The sequence below is a fragment of the Corvus hawaiiensis genome, chromosome Z (assembly GCF_020740725.1).
Source record: "Corvus hawaiiensis isolate bCorHaw1 chromosome Z, bCorHaw1.pri.cur, whole genome shotgun sequence".
Taxonomy (NCBI): Eukaryota; Metazoa; Chordata; class Aves; order Passeriformes; family Corvidae; genus Corvus; species Corvus hawaiiensis.
Genome location: NC_063255.1, coordinates 70,896,751 through 70,914,554, shown reverse-complemented (window position 1 = coordinate 70,914,554; position 17,804 = coordinate 70,896,751). Strand labels below are relative to the sequence as shown.

Here is a 17,804-nt window from a genome sequence, read left to right as displayed (position 1 = left end):
TCAGATCAGCCAGTGAAGAAATTACCAGCAGGAAGGAGGGCAGTTCTGGCAGGATGCAAAATCTCCATTCCCAGGTTCTAGTCCCACCAGGACTGATGCCAAAGGTGCTGCCACTTTTGGACGGGAGGCAGCAGCTCCTTGCATTGCTGGTCTGGGCTCTAGAGTGAGTGGGAAATGCTGCTGTCCTCTCCATGTGCAGGACAGGCAACCTGCCTGTCTCTGCTGTTGGGTTGGCAAGCAAGGAAGCCATGAATACAGTAATAAAGAATGAACTGCAGTGCTTTCAGCGCAGATATTCCTACAACTCTCTCAGGCTGACAACTGGGGTCATTCAAAGTCATGTGTAAGGTGCTGCCATGTGCTATAGCTTCCCTGACCTGTAGCCTTCCCCTTCCCTTGTCTTGAGACCATGGGTCATTTGCAGTAATGCAAATCCAAGACCATGAGATGGGTCTTTTAGGGGCGCCTTTTGGGACAGGTGCTATGTAATATCTTCACCAATGACACAGATTAAAGGATTGAGTGCACACAGCAAATCTGCAGGTGATGCCAAGCTGAGAGTGCAATCGACACTCCTGAAGGACAGGATGCCATCCAGAAGAAACTCAAGAAGTGGCCCGTGGGAATCTCATGACATTTAAGAAGGCCAGGTGCTGGTGCTGCACCTGGGTCAGAACAACCCCTGGTGCCAACTCAGGCTGGGCATGAACAGATCGAGAGCAGCCCTGCCCAGAAGGACTTGGGGGTGCTGGGGTGAGAGCTGGACATGAGCCGGCCATGGGCACTCCCAGCCCAGAAAGCCAAGTGTGTCCTGGGCTGCATCCAAAGCCCCGTGGGCAGCAGGGGAGGGAGGGGATTCTGCCCCTCTGCCCTGCTCTGGTGAGACCCCACCTGCAGAGCTGCCTCCAGCTCTGGGATCCCAGCATAGGAAGGACATGGAGCTGTTGGAGAGTCCAGAGGAGGCCACCAAGGTGATCAGAGGGATGGAGCAGCTCTGCTATGAGGAAAGGCTGAGAGAATTGGAATTGTTCAGCCTGGAGAAGAGAAGGCTTTGGGGTGACCTAATTGTGGCCTTCCAGCCCCTGAAGGGAGCTCGCAAGAAGGATGGAGAGCATACAGGAGCATGGAGTGACAGGACAAGGGGTAAGGGCTTCAAACTGAAAGAACATAGGTTTCGATTAGATATTAGGAAGAAATTCTTTGTTGTGAGACTGGTGAGGCACTGCTGCCCAGAGAAGTTGTGGACCCCACATCCCTGGAAGTGTTCAAGACCAGGTTGGATGGAGCTCTGAGCAACCTGGTCTAGTGGAATGTGTGCCTATCCATGGCAGGAGGTTTGAAACCAGGTGATTTTTAAGGTCGCTTCCAAGCCAAGCCATTCTTTGATATTATAATTATTTGGTATGCTATTAGGAAAGATGTCTGGGTAGAGGGCCTCCTGTAGGGAGTGAGTATTGCTGGGATATGCAACAGCTGAGCAGCAGCACTGAGAATCTCAGTTTTGAGTGCATATACTTTAAATCAGGAGTACAGTGAGAGTTGGATATCCTCTTAGTTCCAGTTACCAGGAATTTCCATTTCCAATTTCCATTTCCCTGGGGCTGCAGTACTTCTATGTCTTACTCTACTTGGCAGACTGTCTTGGCAAAATATAGTTCAGCACTATTTACATACAGAATATTTCTGGCATGTTGCTCCTTTTGAGAGTAGAGAGAGAGAAAACACAGCTAACTGCCATATTCCTTTAATAAATTATAAAACACATTGAAGTTGGATGAGATTAAATGGATCTGGAGATTATGAAGAAGCTGAATTCTGATTATTTCTGCAGCCCTTCAAAGGAAAAAGATTTGCATCATTTTCTGAAATAAAATTCTGTTAACAAAAATACAGAAATAGAACAAATTAATCCCATTTTTATCTTAACCTTCCAGTATTGTCTAGACTCACTTCAAATTTTTACTGAAACAGCACAAAGGCGATTGTCAACAGTGTGCTTCAGTCAGAAATGGCAAGACAAGAAGCTGTTTGGTAGCAAGATGTTTGTAATATTGAGGTTAGGTTGTTCTCCATATTGAATATGATATCTCAGTATTGGTAACAATATTTAGAATTTAGAACTTATCCTTTCATTCAGCCACATCACAATTAAATAATTTATTTACTTTATCTGTGAGAAAAAAAAATTACAAATTTATCTTTTGCTTTTCACTACCCTTTCATTACACTGATCATGTCGAAGTTACAGCAGCACTAGTCTAATTATACTCCTGTTAAAGTGTGCAACTGAAATGTTCGGAATTATTTTATAAAATCAACATTGCTCAAAGTCAAAATAAGCAACAAAGTGCATAGAAGAGCAAATAGAGGAGAAGGGACAGGATCTTTGTTGATTTTTAAAAATTATCAGTTCCTTATCAGGAAAATGAAATGTTATTAAGCAATCAACATCTCCAGTTGTATATATATCATTCTTCCACTTCTCCAGAAGTTGTGGGTCCCGTGATTGATCAAGGTAAGGATGTCCTTTCAGTTTCACTCCTTTCAATAACATGGAGACTGACTTTCTCAAGAATTCAGAGTTTTCAATTCACCTTGCTGAGTAAGTGCCTCAGGGTGTCTCCCTCGACAAAACACATCAATGCTTCAACTGGATTTCTACTGAAATAATTCTTGGGTGAGACAAACCCCACACAGTCGGTGAAATATTTCGAATGTAGGAAATTGATTTTTTTTCATCTTTTCTAGCTGGAAAATCTTTGACCTCCCTGTCTAAATGTGGTGGCTTCAAAGCAAAGATCTGAAAGAAAAATTAATGTGTTGAGCTTCCTCACCCTGCTTTAGTGGTTCAAGAAGTGTTTCTTATACAGTTAGGCATACCCAATTGCAATGACAGTCAGTGGATACTCAATTCTAATGGAAAATTCATTACACTTCAGCGGAGTGCTGAGAGTTTTTTTACAGTTTGAAGTGACTGTGTCCTTTTGTTCAGATTTTACACAGTGTACATGATCAAAGTAGTTCCACATGCTCCTTTCAGGTTATCCTTAAATGCTACACTTCAAATCATAGAACAGTAAATTTCAGTGTAAGCATATTAAATTAGAGAGAAAAGAATACTGGAGTTATATTGGAGTACTGCTGAAAAAAAAGGATAGAAATAATGGCAGCACTGTTGCAAGGCCTATTCATTAACCCAGGAAATGCAAGACACAACTCAAAGAAAGTTAAACATGTTAATAAGTTATGATCACACAAGACTAAAATATCTGAACACCCTTAACTAAGATGAGCCAAGAATACCCAGAACTGTGACATTGTTTCCAATCTGATACTTTAGGGCTTGTGAACCAGAATAGATGCAACTAATATTTTTTTTAATAACTTCTCATGGTGTTCCAGTTTGGCCAAATTTAGAAATACATCCTCTGAGAGAAGGCACAACCACCCCTCCCCCACCAGGTTCGGGAAAAAATAAATTTTCCTCGAAGGAAAGTGAAAGAGATAAAAACTATTTATTTAACAAACACACGGGAAAGGAAAATAAGTTTAAATGGTAAAATCTTTCGCTGTGGAGGAAAAACCTGGGAAAGTGTTCGAGCCCTCCCTTTGGTCTCCTCGGAGCTGGGGCTTGGCCCAGGGCCAGGCCCTCTGTGCCCGGTGGAAAGTCCTCCCGATGTGCTCTGATGTTACAGCAATCAGGCAGTCCAGTAGAAAATGGGAGAAAATCCGAAATTCCAGAGAAGGAAATGTTCAACTCTCAGTCTCTCTCCGGAGAACAAGAAACTGAAAACAACTGGCCGAAAGCTGACTGGAAAGCAGCAAGCCGGGTGCTTCCTCGCTCCCCTGCCCCAGCTGGGGGAAAAAAAACCCTGCTATCTTTATGTGACCTTGAACAACCTGCAAACTGCTTTGAGAAAGTTTTGCTCAGTTTTTTTCCTTCCCCCTCTCAGGCTCAGTTTAGAGGCATAGAAAGGCACAAAAATTAATTTCTGGGCATAGGGCAGCCATATGGGATACACATCATAAGGTCACCCCAAGACACATGGGATTTCAAAAGATGAGGGGTGGGAGAAAGTGAGGGAAGAGTTTGAAGGCAGGTAAACTCTTCTCTACCGGAGAAAGGTAAAAGCTTAAAAATAAGTATTTAATAATGGACTTGGAAAATGATTTGGACTGGGTGAGAATAGAAGGGTAAAAGACTCAGAGGCTGACATTGGTGATGTGGTGGCAGAAGATGCTTGCACAGATGAAATGAAGACGAGAAGAGAACAGGGAATGGCAGTGGGTAGGACAGTAGGGACAAATGTTTAACTCACAGACTGCAATCTCTCAAGGATTATTAACCACAAGAGTGATGAGTCTTTGGAGGCTTCTTCTGGCAGTGAATCACTGTGACTCCTCTTGGTAATGTGCATTTTATGCCTTCTAGCAACTGATCTGTATATAGAATAGCAGATCCCCACTGTTATGATTAGTCCACCTTGTTGGAAAGGGACTCAGCTAAGAGCATGGACCCCTGTGAGTGTGGCCAGAGCAAGGTGGCCATCAGTCTGATTCCTGGAAACTTCTCTCCTGGATGGGTGTTCAATTTCCTAAAGAGACAGGAAGTTAATACAAAAAAAAGTAGTACTGAGGAAAATGTGCTTATGAAGATTTTACAAGAAAGTGTGTGTCAGCAGTTGATGTTGTGGGACTTAGACAACTTGGATGTTCAAACTTAGGGGGTTTTTACGTGCCCATGTAGAAGCCACGCACATGGGGAGGATTCTGAGAAAGGTATCCTGTGTTCACCTCAGGATTCACATGCCCAAGTCCTGCAGATGTGCTGATGGTCTAGACAGCAGCTACCCAAATAAATATCATCATGTACCATGGCCATATTAGATAAAAATGGTTAGGTTTTTACCCAATAATGTGGGCATGCTCCTGTGTTTTGCTGATGTGTCTTTTAATCTCTGGTGGAAGCTGAGGAGTACCAAAGGCAACAGCTGCTAGACCCTCTTAGAGCTGTTTTGGTCATTGCCAGCCACCAGCCACCCTCAGGTGCTCCTTTTCCAGGTGGCATGTGGAGGTCATCACCAGCATTCACCTGCTGCTTGTGTTCAAGAAGGTGAGCTCCTAAGGGACAGCCAGCCAGTCTTGTGTGTCCACAACCAGGAAGAGCAGGCTCCAAGCATCATAAAGGAATGTGGAAAAAAATTGTGGGCACCACTTTAAATTTCCATTGTGTTGGAGATTATTATGCTTCAAAGGAAAAAGATTTGCATCATTTTCTGAAATAAAATTCTTTTAACAAAAACATATGAAAATATGTGAGTCCATTGAGTTTTTGTCCCCATGATCTGTGCATGAAGGTCATCTCTAACATCACCTTCATGTTTGCTGAGGTTTCTTGATGGTGGCATTCACACACCCAAGCTGCAACAGGCAGGGCATTTATTGATTAGCTGGTTGGGTGATGAATTTAAAAAATTTCCAAAGCCTATATATCCAAAGTATGATGGCTTTCTGTAGTGGTGAGAGGTTTTCAGAAAGAATATGTTACTCATACTTACAAAAAAGAAAAGAAGCATAAAGTTTGCCTTCCAGCTACATGTACCAAGATGCTTACATCTTAGTCAAAATTGGCTCAGCAAATACAAGCCAAAATAATAAATGATAATGACATAAATATAATAATATTGATCAGAAATATCTACCAAAGTCAATGACTTCATGTTGTCTTTCTTCTTCTCCTGGTGAGGGCTGGCAGCGGTCCCACCCACAGATACCATCTCGACCTGCAGCAAAATAGCAACAGCTATCTTTCAATCCCATCTTCCCATTGCTCAAGCACCACCACAAATGTGAGGTCTTCATCCAGGAAACAAGGATTAAGGAGGACAGTAGGTGTATTGTAAGTATAAATATACATCAGAAAAATGCCTCTTGTGACTTATATTTCATAATAGAAACCACTTCCAAACCCCTTGAATTTGGCCAACTGCTTGGGCCGAAACTCCTGTCAGAAGTGAGGCTGCGGCACTCTTGTTTGAAGCAAGTAAAAGTTCTGAATTACTATAGTTATAAAAATGATCAGATTTTTCTAATGTCCTCTTCCCCCCCCACCCCCCCTCTGGTACTTATGTCAGTAATTGAACTTTTCTCTCTGAAGAATTTGAAAAAGAAAACTTGAACACATATTCATCATAATTTGGTGTTTCTGAGGTTACTGCTGCATGCAAATTAAGGGATTAGCAAAGTTTTAGAGACACTATTTATTTACAGAAATTTTCCATACAAAATGAAAAAGTGGTTAAAGAAGAAGACAATTCTCTTTTTCCTAACAGACTTTCATTTGAACTTACTTAAAAGTATTTTTTCAATGCCAAGGTGTCTTTTATAGCCACATATATTTCTGCTCCCTTTAAAAACCACATTTTTTTTTCATTTACTAATCTGAGTATATTGCTACTGTTTTTTACATCTTTGTTCTACTACTATCTTTGGAGACACAACTTCAGAAATAAACGCATGTGCATACTGCCGGTGATGGAAAAGAGTTTCAACCCATTGTTACTTGCACTAAAACATAATTGTACCCTTTATCTCCACACAAGTTTGCCATGTCCTGTTTGGTAGGGACAAATAAAAACTTTATTTAGCTATTCACAAGGGTTCATGTGCTGTCCAGTAGAGGCAAATCAACAATGAAAAGTAAAAAATAACATGTTCCTGGACCTTAGATTAGTATCACATTGAATTCATGGCACAAACAGGCTTTTCATTGATTATGATGCTGGTCCTTTGGTGTACAGTAAAACTCACCTAAGGTGACCTTTATGCTGTAGTGCACCTCTGATTATGCAGAGAAACACAAAACTATTTAACAGATTCATATTTTTATCAACTTAATAACATGCATGAAGCCCATTAGCAACTTCAGACAAAAATCTCTGGAGAAAGACTAAAGCACATAACTTTGCAAGTTAAGAAAACCCCTTCTAGAATATGAGAACAAGACATCCTTTAGGAAACTGGAATTTGGCGACACTGAGAGCAACGCAGGTAAGCACCCGCTCAAGTGCTCTCTAGGGCTACCGAGCTCGGTACAGCTTTGCAGACGCTTTGCAGATCCGTCTCCATTAGTGCAGTAGCTATTGAGGCATCGATTTTGAGTTAGTTATGACTAGAATTAGGTGTATACACACGCACACACACAAAACCAGACACATACACACATTCACTGAGTCACAGGACTGTGGCCACGCTTTGAAATAGAGACCGGGAGCTCTCAGCGGAGACCCGGGCGCTGCGGCCGCCTATCGCTGTTCCACCCGGAGCCCCGGGAGGAGCGAGAGGCAGCTCCCAGCTGGGCTGCGAGTTGCAGGACGAGAAGAAACAAAGAGAAAAGGGAGAGATCCAAGAGGAGAGCAGGGAGGGAACCCACTCAAGCGGACAGGCACCCACTGATGACTAAGCTGCTCTGACTGGTCCCCAGTTCAGCGGGCCAGAGAGGCGCATTGTCCCGCGGCAGCCTTCCAGGGTTTCCCTCATGACTCATGCCGGATGAGCATTCCCCGAAAACGAGCACGCCCCCGGCCGGGGCTTCCGCAGAGGCTCCCGGGGCACTTTCCGTGATACACTTCAGCAGGACCAGGGAACAGCTGGTGCTGAACGTGACAGAGGCGTCGGTGCCGGCAGGAGAAAGGCGCCGAGGAGCGAGGCAGAGAGCGGGGCCATGCCTCCTTTCGGCCCGGCAGCCCGGGCATCCTGGTCGCCAGTGCCCGGGACAGACTGGCCCCCGACTCCCCCTCATACCGACACCCTGTGCCGGGGGCAGCCTGTTTTTTGTCGTCCTGAGCATCCCGATACTCAGTGCACGGTGCAGCCTGTACCCCGATGTCACCCCATCCCTGTCCCCAGCGCACGGCGCAGCCTGTCCCCCGATGTCCCCCGCATCCCGGTCCCCAGGGCACGGTGCAACCGACTGCCCTGTCAGCTAGGCTGTCTCCACAACCGAGCAGGTGGTCCTCGCCTGCATTCCCCGAAACCTAAGCAAGCGAAGAGGCTCCCCCGGGGAAAGTGGTTTGTAAGATAAAACATTCACCTTCGAGAGAAAAAAAAAAACCCAAACTGTAGACGGGGGTGGAGAAACGACCACTACGCTCCACTGCTCCCGCGCTAGCGTGTTAAAATGAGGCACTGGAGATGTCCCTGCAACCTCAGTGTGGAGGGTATGCACGCCCACACCCGGGCAGACCCTCTGCAGGTGCCCCGAAGCACTTTTCTCTCCTTCAAGAGAAAATCGGGTGTTACTGCAACATTCCACGCTGAAGTTGCACCCCACGTAGTTACAGGGAGGGCTACTCACACTTGTTTCAAGCAAGGTTGTCTGTTGCAAAGCTTTTGTGTTTTGTTTTGTTTTGGTTTATATTTGGATGATACCTTTGATCATTATTCGTTATCCCGGTTTTATTTTCGAATCAGTGACACAACGTCAAGACTGAGTAATAATTATTTACAGTTCTGGAAAGAGGTGCAAGAGACGTCCAAATGAGCCCCGGTTATGGAATTGGAAACCTTTCTTTCCGTAGGCGTACAGGTACATATATGAAGCCAGCAACGATCTGAAGCCCGGGAGGAGAAAAACAACGTGTAAAGACACCATGGATAGTCACAACGGTAACCAAGCAGTTTCTCTAGTGCTTCTGAAGCACGGGCATCCCTCTCTTCAGCTGTCTTCCGTGCCTTGTCGGGTCACGCAGCGGTGCAGGAGAATTAACCTTTGGCTTTTTCTTATACAGTCCTTTGTAGCTTGATCATCTTCCTTCAGATCGCCTTCTTACCGCGGGGATCCACCTACAATTTCAGCCTCTGTAACCACGGCAAGATACAAGAGGATCTAGTAAACGTTTTGGATGCAGACACAACCTTTACACAAGAGGTTGGTGCTTTCTCTGGTGGCATCGGAGGGAAACTGTCGGGACGGCACTGCCTCCACGTTTTTACCCTTGACCACCGGCAGCTACTTTCTGAAAATCTCGGTTAGCAAGCCGGGAGTTGGCTAGTTTAGTAAACCGGTAGCTGTGAAACAGGACCTTGAAGTTATGTCCAGCTCTCCTCCGGCGACCTTCCTAAAATGTGCTTCGCTGAAGCTGGGACTGGCAGGGACGGAGAGCAGGAGCCCGGGCGGCCGCTGCCAGAGCGCTACCCCACCTTTCCCAGCGCCTTGCAGACTTGTAGGACTGAAAGTCGCTTGTATAATGCTTCACCGACGCTGAAGATGGTGTCACGGTTGCAAAGGTGATAAGTGGCTTAGAAGCTACGCGGAGAGCTCACACGCGCAGCCGGCCCTTAGCGCAAAGACCAGGCAGTGTTTTTCGCGGAAAGCAGCCCTGCCGCTGGCTCGGGCATCACAGCCCGGAGCTGCCCAGCACAGCCCAGCACCGGCTGCCCCGCACGGCCGCCGACCGGCTCCCGCAGCCGTCCACACCCTGCGAGGCCCCGACGGGGCGACACGGGGCGGCGAGGCAGGAGGGATGTCTATAACGGGGTGCCCGAGGCGGGCTGGCAGCCGGCGAAGGCGACCCCATGGGACGTGGCTTTAACGAGCATCCCCTGTTGTTGTTTCCCTCCAGGAGCTACAACTCGATTTTCACACCTGCGAGGACGCGCCCTCCGAGCCCGTGGGCATGCAGCAGTCCGAGGTTCGCCCCGGTGCGCGCACTCCCCGGCGGCTAGGTGGCATTCCCTTTCCAAAAAAAAAAAAAAAAAAAAAAAAGAAGGGAAGAGGGGGGAAAGAAAGGGAGAAAAGGGAAAGGTATGGCGGAAAAGGAGGAGGAGGGGAGGAGGGGAAAAAGGAGGAGGGGGGGAAAGTGAGCGAGAGTGGAAGGCAGGAAAAGAAGGGAAACCGGGGAGAATGGGGCAAGGACGAGGAGCGAGAAGTGATGGATGGGCAGCCTCTTTTTAAGGATGTGTGGGGAGGCGCTGAAGGGAAAAGGAGTTAAGGGTCGTGACCGGGCCGTCTGCTCGCAGGATTCCCGGCGGGTGGAGCGAGCGGGCCGGCTGCTGGAATGCCTCCTGGAGCGGGCACGGGGATGCGGGGAGCGGCCGGAGCTGTGGCGCGTCACCCGGTCCGTCCTGCAGCAGCACTGCCCCGGCTGGCGCGCGTCACAGGAGAGTACTGGGACGGCGCAGCGGGACAGCCCCGGGGACAGAGCCGGGAGCGCCCCTGGGACGGTAAGCCCGGGCCCGTGCGACAAGAGCAAAGCCCGGGAGCTGATGGCAGTGTGGAGAAGCTACAACAACTTGGGATAGGTGGCCTGGGGGTAGCGCGGCTTTTCATTCTGCCGCCTCTGCCGGACTTCATTTGCATTGTCCGCCGTGCAGTAATAGCAACAGAGTCATCCTGCGGGTTGGTATTTTTTTTTAATATCCTTAATTTATTAAAAAAACCCCCAAACCCACACACAAAACCAACACCACCACCACCACCAAAAACCGAAAACATCGGGAAGTTCAGAGGTTGCCGACGCGGGCATCCCATGGGATGCGCCATCGGAGGTGGGCTCATCCCGCGCTCCGCTGCCGCCTCTTCGGCGGGGCCACCCGCACCCGCAACCGGACCTGGTGCTTTGCGAGGGCAAAGGGGATAGCGAAATGAAGAATAAAAAGGGGATACAAAAAAGAAGAATAAAAGGAAAAAAACCGCGCAGTCGCGGCTGCGAGGAGTGTTTGTGGAGCAGTTCGCGGCTGACGCTCCCCTGCGCGCCCCGGCGGCACGGTGCCCGTACGCGGCGTGCGGAGCGGGGCCGCGGGGCGGGCGCGGGGGCCGCTTTCGGCGGCGCACGGCGGGGCGGGGCGGGGCGGCGGAAGCGGGCGGGCGCTTCCTGCGGGAGGGCGGGCGGCCGGCGGGCGGATGCGGACACGGACGCGCACACGTGCGGAGCGATGGCGCGGGAGGGCTCGGCGCTCTTCGCCGCGTTCCGGGTGCTCGGCCGCTTCAGCGGGCACGTCCCGCACGTCCTGCGCTATCACGGCCGCCACCGCGAGTTCTACCTGGCCGTCGCCGTCGGGCGCAGCGTCCACACCTACAACGTGAGTACGCGGCGTCCCGGTCCCCGCTCCTTTTTCACGACCTCCTTCCCGTTCCGACCGGCCGTGGGGAGGCCGGGGCCGTGCAGGCAGATCCGCCTCTTCCTCCCCTCCTCCTCCCCCCCCCTCCGCCCTCGCCGTCACGATGCGGGAGCGTGTGCGGGGCTGCGGCGCCCCGGTGCCGCGGCTCTGCAGCCGGCGGTGACCGGGAGCGAGCGAGGGAGGAAGGGAAGGAGGGAGGCTGCCGGCTAAACAGGCCGGGAATGGGCTTGTTTAGCCATGTGGGCAGCGCTAGTCGATGCGGCACAGCCCATCCGTCGGGAGCGCCCAGGTACTGAAGCTTTTCCTTCATTACAAGATAAATCAAAGCTCCCCCGCTCTGGTTTAGCGTTTGAGGATTACGTTTTAGGGGCGGGGGGCAGTCAGATCCTATTGAAACTCCTGTATGAAAACGGATGAGCATAACAGAGTTCAGACGGACTCGTTTTTTGCAATGTAGAATCCTAAACCCCCTCAGGGTTGGAAGGGACCTCTGGAGATCACCCAGACCAACCTCCCTGCCAAGTCAGGGTCACCCTAGAGCAAGTTACAGAGGAACGTGTCTAGGTGGGTTTGGAATGTCTCAAAAGAGGAAGACTCCTTTACTTCCCTGGGTTCAATCGAAGCCTTTTCAGTGTGTAGGACACAGTAACTACACAGGTTTGAGTATAGTGAACACCAGAGGGCAGACATCAGGGATCTCCCTGCGCTTCTGTGGCGCCTTTTGAGCCTTCGCTCCTGTCAGTCTTCACAGCCTTTGAAGCATAGTAGTGATCATCACTAGGCAGAGATGCTTAGATGCTTGCAACTAAAGCAAATTCTGTGTAAACAGAGGTAAAATTAGAATACAGTGTGGTTGTAGTGAAAATAAGGTAGAAGCAGAGATGATGTAGAAACTTAAGGTACCCAAGTTCCTCAGGGTGACTGAACATGTCCTTAGTTTTCTGTGCATTAGGGTAAAATATATCAGGAAACACAACTTACTGTTGGTGAGTAGTTGTCTTTTGGCAAATGCATTGTCCCATTCCTTTTGACCCGCTGTCTCTATGTTTTTCAGTAGACAGTGTTGTAAACTAGGATGAATCATTTTTCTGGTTTGTGAGGTATCAAATTCATTGTCTGATCTAGGTTAATTCCTAGAGTTTTTAATTTCTATTTATAGCAAATTCATTGCAACCAATCACTAAAAACGCCTTTTAAATATTTTCGTTGCAGGTGAAGAAGCTTGGTATTGTTGCTGTGAGTAAGTATGCACAAGTTGTTCATTCCTCTTATTTTGTTGTTTGGTTTTCTTTAATATGTCTGACATCTGCACTTCATTCTCAACTCAAAAGCAAAAAAATAAATTGTACTTATTAATATTTACACTGAAATATATTAAAAGTAGTCTCAGAAATCTAAAATATGAGTTTGGAAATAAGTCTGCTGTTGAAACTGGGATTTAGTTCTCTTAGAGACGTACCTTGTGAACCTTCTGTTCTTACCATGTTCTTCCAAAAACACTTCTGAGCCATAAGGATTGCACAGTGAATAAAGCTCAGTTATTAATTTATTGAATTAATTTCAGATCCCTTCTTTTTGTTGTTGTTTTGTGATTATTGGAAGAGTGTTATAGGAGGAAAATAACTACATGAAGAAAATAGATGTGGATGTCTTCAGGGAGTGTTAGGAATTGGTTGTACTGGATACAAAGAATATGAATTGATGGCTTGACATTCACTTGGCCTTTGGTGACAAAGCACTTTGGGTGGCAACAGCAGGGCCCACTTTCTTCAGCACCATCACCAGCAGCCTGGGTGATGAGGCAGCATGCACTCCTAGGTTAAGCTTGCAGAGGATGCTATTTTAGGAGGAGTAGCTGACACCCAGAACAGCAGAGTTTCAGTCCAGGGAGCTGTTGCAAAACATGAAGCCTGGGCCAGCAGGAACCTTGCCAAGTTCAGCGAGGACGAGTGCAGAATCCTGCTGCACCTGGGACAGAACAAGCTGGGAGCTGACTGGCTGCACGGCATCCTGCTGGAGAGAAGGTGGAGCTGTGCTGGTGCCAGCCTGAATGTGGACCAACAACACGGTAACTGAGTAAGGCAGGCTGCATATCCAGCCTCATTAGGAATGCAGCCAGCAGGTCAAGGAAAGCTGTTCTTGTGCTGCACCTCACACTGATGAGGCCATGCCTGGACTGCAGCACCCTGTTAGTGTGGTTCTATCCCTTCCACAGCTCCTCTTTCTCCTGCAGAAGGGATGCTGAGGAGCCAAGAGAGTGTTGGGGCATCCGCATGCAGTAAGAAAAGACACTGGAGTAACTGCATCTGTTTAGTGCTAAGAAGGGCAAGATACAGGGTGACCCAGAGGCAGCCTGTTACCTGAAGGGCTGGATTTGTGCTGATGGTGGTAGTGGTAGACAGAGCAGCAAGGGGCAGCAGCCACAGATTGCAGCTTGAGAGGGTCGCAGTGGAGGGCAGGAAAATTATCTGAGAGGTAAGTGTGCTATTGTGTAGACCTTGAGCAGAACTTCTTCTGAAGTGTCCAAGACTCAGCTGGGCACAGCTGCAGCTAACCCAGTCTAGTACTGGTGATAATCAAGCTTTGTGAGGAGCTGGTGGGATGTTGAACTGGTTGATTTCCAAAGGTCCCTTTCATTTGACATTTACATGATTCAGAGGGATGCACTCTGTCTTGAAAAGTAGGGGCTTTACTTCTGTATACCACTAAGTTTTTACAGAGACCTCATATATAAAATATATTTTATTAACAGAGCACCTTTTTATTTTTATTCTTTTTATTCTTTTATTAACAGAGACATTTGAGAGCAAATGTCACACAACCAGGACTAGATTTAGATGATCAGCTGTGCATTGTTAAAGCTGTACACACATTAATGTGTGTATTATGTGGATTAATTTCATCTTGCAAAATTATAAAAACATTGCATATTCTGTTCAGTGGGCTACGTCATCTTACATATGTAATCATCTAAGCTTTTTGAGAAATTGAGATGTTGACATACAAAATTGTAATTGAGAAAAATGAATGCTGTGCCTTTATTTTTACAGTGCTTTTGGTTTGTTGATGTTATGTGGTTGGCACTTTGAACTTTTTAATTTGGGTCTGCCTAAAACTGTCTTAGCCTTAGCAGCCTTGCATACAGCTCCTGTGGAGTACTGGGTATCTGTAACCTGGTTATAAGCCTGAGTCACTTCAGAGGTGCTCTGGGAAGATGTGGTCAAACAAATGAAACCTCATAGAGTGCAACCTTTTTTGCTTTCTTATTTTAGTTCCTCCTTTTGAAGCTGTGCTGCAGTACAGCAGAGTGTGTACTTTTCTTTGTGTCTACTACTAATTCACAGTACAAAGCCCCTTTGTGGGAAAGGCTGCTGTGTGACCATGCAAGTTTGTATCATAGGTGCGCTCCCACAGTGATTTTTGATCCGGTGTTTCTCTGCCGAAGTGTTAAGTGCTTTAATTTGCATTTTTATATTTCCTTGGAGAGTATTATTCCCTATGGTGTTTATTTTTCAGTTTTCTACCTTTTGGGACTACACCACCAGTTTCTCAGTGTGGTCTGGAACTTTGACTCTTTTACTTTTTGAGCTAGTAAAGTAAATATCCCAATATTAGTTACCCTTTCTGAGCCAGCTGTGAGGTGGGGAGAGAATATTCTTCAAGCGTTAAATTCTCAGTGTGGTCAGGAGTCAGGTGCAGGAGCGGGTGGCTAACTCCGAGGCCTGCAGCATAACTTAACCTTAATAAGCCTTCCTAATGCTGAGACTTTGATTTATTGTCTGCTTCCAGCCCTCACAAAGCTAACATGTACCTTTACTTACAGAGATAATTCACTAATTAATTAAATATTTAATGTTTTTCAAAAGAACTACGTTGTGACCTACCAGTCTTATGTTACTTATAATGTTGTTACTGGTGAAATGTTTTGTAGTTTATATTTGCATTCTTCTGAAATGTGTGCATTTCTCTAAAATTCAACATAATGCTCGGCCAGAGGGCTTTTTTTGTGGGTCACCATGCCAAAAAAATACACTGTTGAGCTTTCTCTCTTGCTAGGAACCTGAAACTTGTTTAACTTTTTCTTTTGTTTGATCAACAGGTAACACTTTGCCGCAAGACATCACATGTTTGGCAGCAGATCGCATGTTGATATTTGCTTCATACGACAATATTCTCCATGCTTTTGCCAGGAACAAAGAGGTTTCTATTAACTTACTTATTACTCAGTAGTACAAAACAGTTGTGTAGTGTTTGTGGTATCAAGGCAGTTAATTTTATATGGATGCCGTTTTCCATAGATGTTTGGTACCTTCAGTTTTAGGGAAACAAACTGTAGAATAAGGAGTTAAAAGCTTAAACCAGGAGAATGTAAGAGCAAATTCCATAGTGGCTGAACTGTGTTTTGTGTGTTAATTACAATAATTAAGTAGCTACTTAAAGATTAAAAAAACCCATCGCTTCATGTAAGCTAAATTAGTTGAAAATAAATAATTAAAATACTTAGGTATCATATTTTTTGTCAACAGTTTTAAGTATCAGATACAATTATTTATCTTCCACTTCAAGTTGTCTGGCCTTTCCATAAATTTGTTTTGAACTTGTTGCTGGTATTTGTTAGCTGTCCTTAAGTACTATGTTAACATGAAACTCTACCTTAATGGCTTACTGGAAGCATTTCTATTTTGAAATTGTAGGTGGTTCATACCTATGAAGGCCACAAGGCAAGGATACACCTTCTACAGCCTTTTGGTGATCACGTCATCTCTGTGGATGTCGATAATGTTCTCATTGTTTGGAATATACAGTCAGAAGGTGAGAGATTTTATTTTTGTTGCTGCTTTATAGGATAGCACTGTAAGACATTCAATAATTTAAAAAGAAGGGCTTTTTTTAAATGCACATGTTCAGAAGTAGTTAATTCTTAAAGAAAATTCTTAAATGACTGTGCTACTAAACTGGTGATCTGAAGTCCTAATCCTGGTGTAATGTTTCATGAATGGATACTGGACCATGTGGAGAGGCCCAGTAAGGTTCCACGTAGACGTAAAGAGAGAATGTTTATATGAAAATTACATTTTAGTGTTCCATTTTCTCATAAAGACTGTGATAGAGCAGCTTTGGAATTATCTCTGCAACCCTGTATTTTATTGATATTTACCAAACTGGGTACGACTAAATTCTAATGAATAATCCTTTTGTTTGCATCAGCATCTTCTCATGCTGTTGTCAAGTGCTTTGTAAAAGTGTGCTTCAGTGCCCCAAACATTTTTCTTTAGAAAACATTCATTGGTGTGACCAATGTTATTCCCTGCGTGCTGGTTGTCAAAAGTGTCTGTAACCAGGCTTTAGAGATTTGGAGTTGTGATAACAAACAAAAGGCAGGTTAATCAGATGAGGTGTTTTGCTCAGGCAGGAGCAGGAATTGCTCAGAAAGATAAAAATCACTACAGTGTTGCCAGTATTGTTGTAGTGGGTAGGCTCATAGTGAAAAAATACACCTTCAAGCCAACAGATATTACAACATAAAGCAGTTTAGCCTCTCCTGTTACACATTAGCTAATCCTGTAATGTAAGAAACACCAGTTGCAGGATTTGAAGAGTAGACATCGGTCCTGCTTTTACATTTGTGAAGGGGTGACAAGCCTGCAGATTTGTAGGGGTAGCTGCACTAACACTATTTCTTACTGTTTTTGCAGAAGAGTATCTTCAGATAGATTTTGATAAAGCCACTTTTGCAGTTTCTGCACTTCTGCATCCCAGCACCTATCTGAATAAAATTCTCCTTGGGAGTGAACAAGGAACCTTGCAGCTATGGAATATAAGATCCAAGTAAGATTCTGATACTTTGGCTACACTTCATGCTCCAAGTAGTTTGATAGGCAACAAATGATACTGTTAAGTATGGAATCTTTTACTAGGTATTGGCACAGGTTTTCAGTTGGTATATCTCCAGGAACAAAGAATGCTGCTGCTCCCTGAATGCTGATGCCTTTCAGGTTGCGTGTTGTTTACTCTCCTTGCAAAATGGCAGGGGTTGTTCAGGAATTACTTTTTTTTCTTAAATTTCTTGGAATCACATAGCTTTCCCATGAAAGGTATTAAAATAATAGTTAAAGCATGTTCAGGCCTCCTGCCTCCCATCTTCCAAGCTTGGCTTTTTTGGTTGTTTTGAGTCCAGCGGAGTGCTGGCAGGTAGAGTGGAGGTAATTACTAGCATTTGAGCCTTAGACTCAGATAAGAGATGTGTAGACATGCAGTAATCCCAGTAGATCATCATCCATAATGTCAGTATTTCATGCCTACCATGAGCAGCTGCTTTTCTAAATCATGAAAGTTACAGGTACAGTGAGCTTCACTGCATGTTCATGTTCATACTGCAGATAGGTGTTAAGTTGGCTTGCATAAATCAGTGTTTCATTCTCCTAACTCAGCTTGCCATGATATCACTGATATTTATTTTGTTTCATATGTTTGTGTCATGTAGTTATGTCACCATTGTGGTATTAATGCACAACACTGGCTTTTTTCAATAAAAATTAGCCATAAGTTTTATTTTTAGCCTTACTTATTAGTATCACAGGGTTTTTTTTTTTTTCCTTCTATCTGACTTATAAGGACAGATGCACAGCTGATATACTTTTCTGTGTAAGTACATATAAAGCAGCCACTTTGTCATTGAAAAT

The 17,804-nt window shown here is 45.5% G+C and overlaps 1 protein-coding gene across 2 annotated transcripts in view; it reads left to right on the top strand.

Annotated features, from left to right (window-relative positions):
• Nucleotides 1-10,888: 10,888 nt before the first annotated feature.
• The window catches only part of WDR36 (WD repeat domain 36), a 29,580-nt gene continuing 22,664 nt past the window's right edge, over nucleotides 10,889-17,804 (top strand). Inside the window, exons 1-5 of one of the 2 annotated variants that reach the window (XM_048291805.1) lie at nucleotides 10,889-11,082; nucleotides 12,334-12,361; nucleotides 15,221-15,321; nucleotides 15,816-15,933; nucleotides 16,818-16,950. In XM_048291805.1, coding sequence (XP_048147762.1) covers nucleotides 10,936-11,082; nucleotides 12,334-12,361; nucleotides 15,221-15,321; nucleotides 15,816-15,933; nucleotides 16,818-16,950 — 527 coding nt within the window. In that variant the 5' untranslated portion in view covers nucleotides 10,889-10,935. Of the gene's footprint in view, nucleotides 11,083-11,248; nucleotides 11,411-12,333; nucleotides 12,362-15,220; nucleotides 15,322-15,815; nucleotides 15,934-16,817; nucleotides 16,951-17,804 lie in introns of those variants that run through there. The other variant, XM_048291806.1, reaches the window with a different exon arrangement.